The sequence below is a fragment of the Engraulis encrasicolus genome, chromosome 1 (genome assembly GCF_034702125.1).
Source record: "Engraulis encrasicolus isolate BLACKSEA-1 chromosome 1, IST_EnEncr_1.0, whole genome shotgun sequence".
Lineage (NCBI taxonomy): Eukaryota > Metazoa > Chordata > Actinopteri > Clupeiformes > Engraulidae > Engraulis > Engraulis encrasicolus.
In genome coordinates, this window is record NC_085857.1 from 52,531,434 (window position 1) to 52,533,933 (window position 2,500).

The 2,500-nt window shown below is 49.8% G+C and overlaps 1 protein-coding gene across 2 annotated transcripts in view; it reads left to right on the forward strand.

Annotated features, from left to right (window-relative positions):
* si:ch211-286b5.4 (afadin- and alpha-actinin-binding protein) overlaps positions 1-2,500 on the forward strand; it is an 11,976-nt gene that overhangs the window by 5,862 nt on the left and 3,614 nt on the right. For both annotated transcript variants that reach the window (XM_063205357.1, XM_063205366.1), the window contains exons 8-10: positions 1-34; positions 1,054-1,157; positions 1,700-1,861. The exon at positions 1-34 is cut by the window's left edge and continues 123 nt beyond it. In XM_063205357.1, the coding sequence (XP_063061427.1) occupies positions 1-34; positions 1,054-1,157; positions 1,700-1,861 (300 nt within the window). The remainder of the gene's footprint in view (positions 35-1,053; positions 1,158-1,699; positions 1,862-2,500) is intronic.

Below are 2,500 nucleotides of genomic sequence, written 5' to 3' on the forward strand. Positions count from 1 at the left end.
GTGCAGAAGATTCTGAGGGACATGCATTCGCAAGGTGAGCGCAGGGGAGCGAGATCTTAGGAGACCTTTGGAGGCTTTAGGTTGAGAATAAATGGAGATCCCTTGGCATTGCAGATGGCGGTAGCGCACATCTCATGTAAGCCATCATGAAATGCTGCAGAAAGAGAAGAAGGCGGGGACAATGCCCTCTTAGGAGACTGAACTTGTGCACACTTTTGCGCTGGGTGGGAGGACTTTGAATCATCTTACAGTGCTAAGAGAATCTTTGGCACAGCCCTTGAAACCATGGGTAATACAGTGTTGGATGAGCGCAGCAGGATCCATCAAAAGTTGAACTATTCTCATTCTTGTGTGCTCCTGCAAAAGTGAAAGTCCCATATTGTCATGTAATGTATGGCTACTTATCCCTCTGTCCGTTTACGACCGTTCCTGCGGGTGTTGGAGGAATGCATGTGTGTGTTCATACGAAAGTGAAAGTCAAGTAGTGTGTGTGTGTGTGTGTGTGTGTGTGTCTGTCTGTCTGTCTGTCTGTCTGTCTGTCTGTGTTGGAGGGGTATGCATTTGTGTGCTCATGTTAAAGTGAGGCGTGCGTGCGTGCGTGCGTGTGGTTGCGTTGTGTGTTTATGTGACGGGGTAGGCATTAGGGCTGTAACGATATTGTATCGAATCGAGAAATTGTGATACACAGAGTCACAATACTGTTTCGCCATACAAGGAGGCAGTATCGTGATACGTCCTTTTAGCGCTTGATACCCATCAGCCCAGAAACAACCACATGAAGTGATAGTGCTTCCAAGCATCATCATTATTACATATAAACTTTTTAAAATTATTAGTATCCTCTTGTATCCTATTCTGTGTGTAAACTATCATGGTTTTTATTCAGAAAATTTACAATATTGGCAAATGTGAAATCGTGGGGTGTATCGAACCGTAGGTCATGAATCGTGATACAAACCGAATCGTGAGTTGAGTGTATCGTTACAACCCTAGTCAGGCATTTGTGTTGATTTGAAATTTGATGGTTTGTGTCTGTCTGTATCTGCCTATTAGGGGGCAGTGCGGGGGCGACTGATCAGGAGAAGCTGATTGGTCAGCTGGAGAGAGAGCTGGAGGAGAGCAGACAACTGGTCAGATCCCAGCAGCAACTACTGCAGGTTAACACACACACACACACACACACACACACACACGCGCAGACGCACACGCACGCAGACGCACACACACGCAGACGCACACACACGCAGACGCACACACACGCAGACACGCACGCAGACACGCAGCACGCAGACACGCAGCACGCAGACACGCACGCAGACACACGCTTACCGCGGGTTATACACACACTGTAAGAATCTGGCCACGGATCGTCCCAATGTTCCCTAGAAAGTATGTCCTACTCACCCAGACGTGCACACATCCCAGTCAAAACTCGGCAGCAGCTGTTGCTATTACAGTCTCTCTCTCTCTCTCTCTCTCTCTCTCTGTCTCTGTCTCTCTCTATCTCTCTCTCTCTCTCTCTCTCTCTCTCTCTCTCTCTCTGTCTCTGTCTCTCTCTCTCTCTCTCTCTCTCTCTCTCTCTCTCTCTCTCTCTCTCTCTCTGTCTCTGTCTCTGTCTCTGTCTCTCTCTCTCTGTCTCTCTCTCTCTCTCTCTCTCTCTCTCTCTCTCTCTCTCTCTCTCTCTCTCTCTCTCTCTCAGGACAGTGTGACTGCAGCTCTCCCGGCTCCTCTGCTAGACTGCTACTACCTGGAGGAGTGGGAGCGGCTTGAGGACCAGAGGGCGGAGCTGGACAGGCAGAGGCAGAGCTTCGAGAGGGAGAGGCGGGCCTTCACCGACGCCGCCATCCGATTGGGTCACGAGGTAAGACGCTGCCATCCGATTGGGTTATGAGGTAAGGTGAGAGGGAGGCCTTCATCAACGCTGCCATCCAGTTGGGTTATTAGGCCCATACGACTTGTGTTGCTGTCGACCAACATTGACGAAGCACATGAGCGAGAACTTGTTGTCACGATGTGGGTGTTATTAAATACAGCGCATTTACAGTCGGCCACAAATATGAACGAGACGATGAGCTCGCACCGATTTGCTCTTCTAACACACCACGTGTGAGGAGTGGGGGGACAGGCAGTGAGGAGGAGCTGAAGTGGGGACCTGCGCAAACTTGTGTAGAGGTGTGGGACAAGACCCATATACACACGTGAGTGAGTTGTTGACCAACCAGTTCATGGGCGCGTGACCTCGGAGGCAGTCCGCAGACGAGTGTTGAAGGGGATAAGCAACTGCAGAGGTTGCAAGATCTGACTGCAGCCGCATTCATCCCGCGATAGTTTGACACCATGTGACATGTGACCTCGTCAACGCAACGTCGACGAAATTTCGAAGTTTGACAGGAAATCTAACAGTCATGCAGCATTTTCATCCAGGGTGCATTGCTGTCTAAATGCGCATGCATGCGTTGACAACATCTCGATCGCACCTATTATGAGGTAAGACTAGATG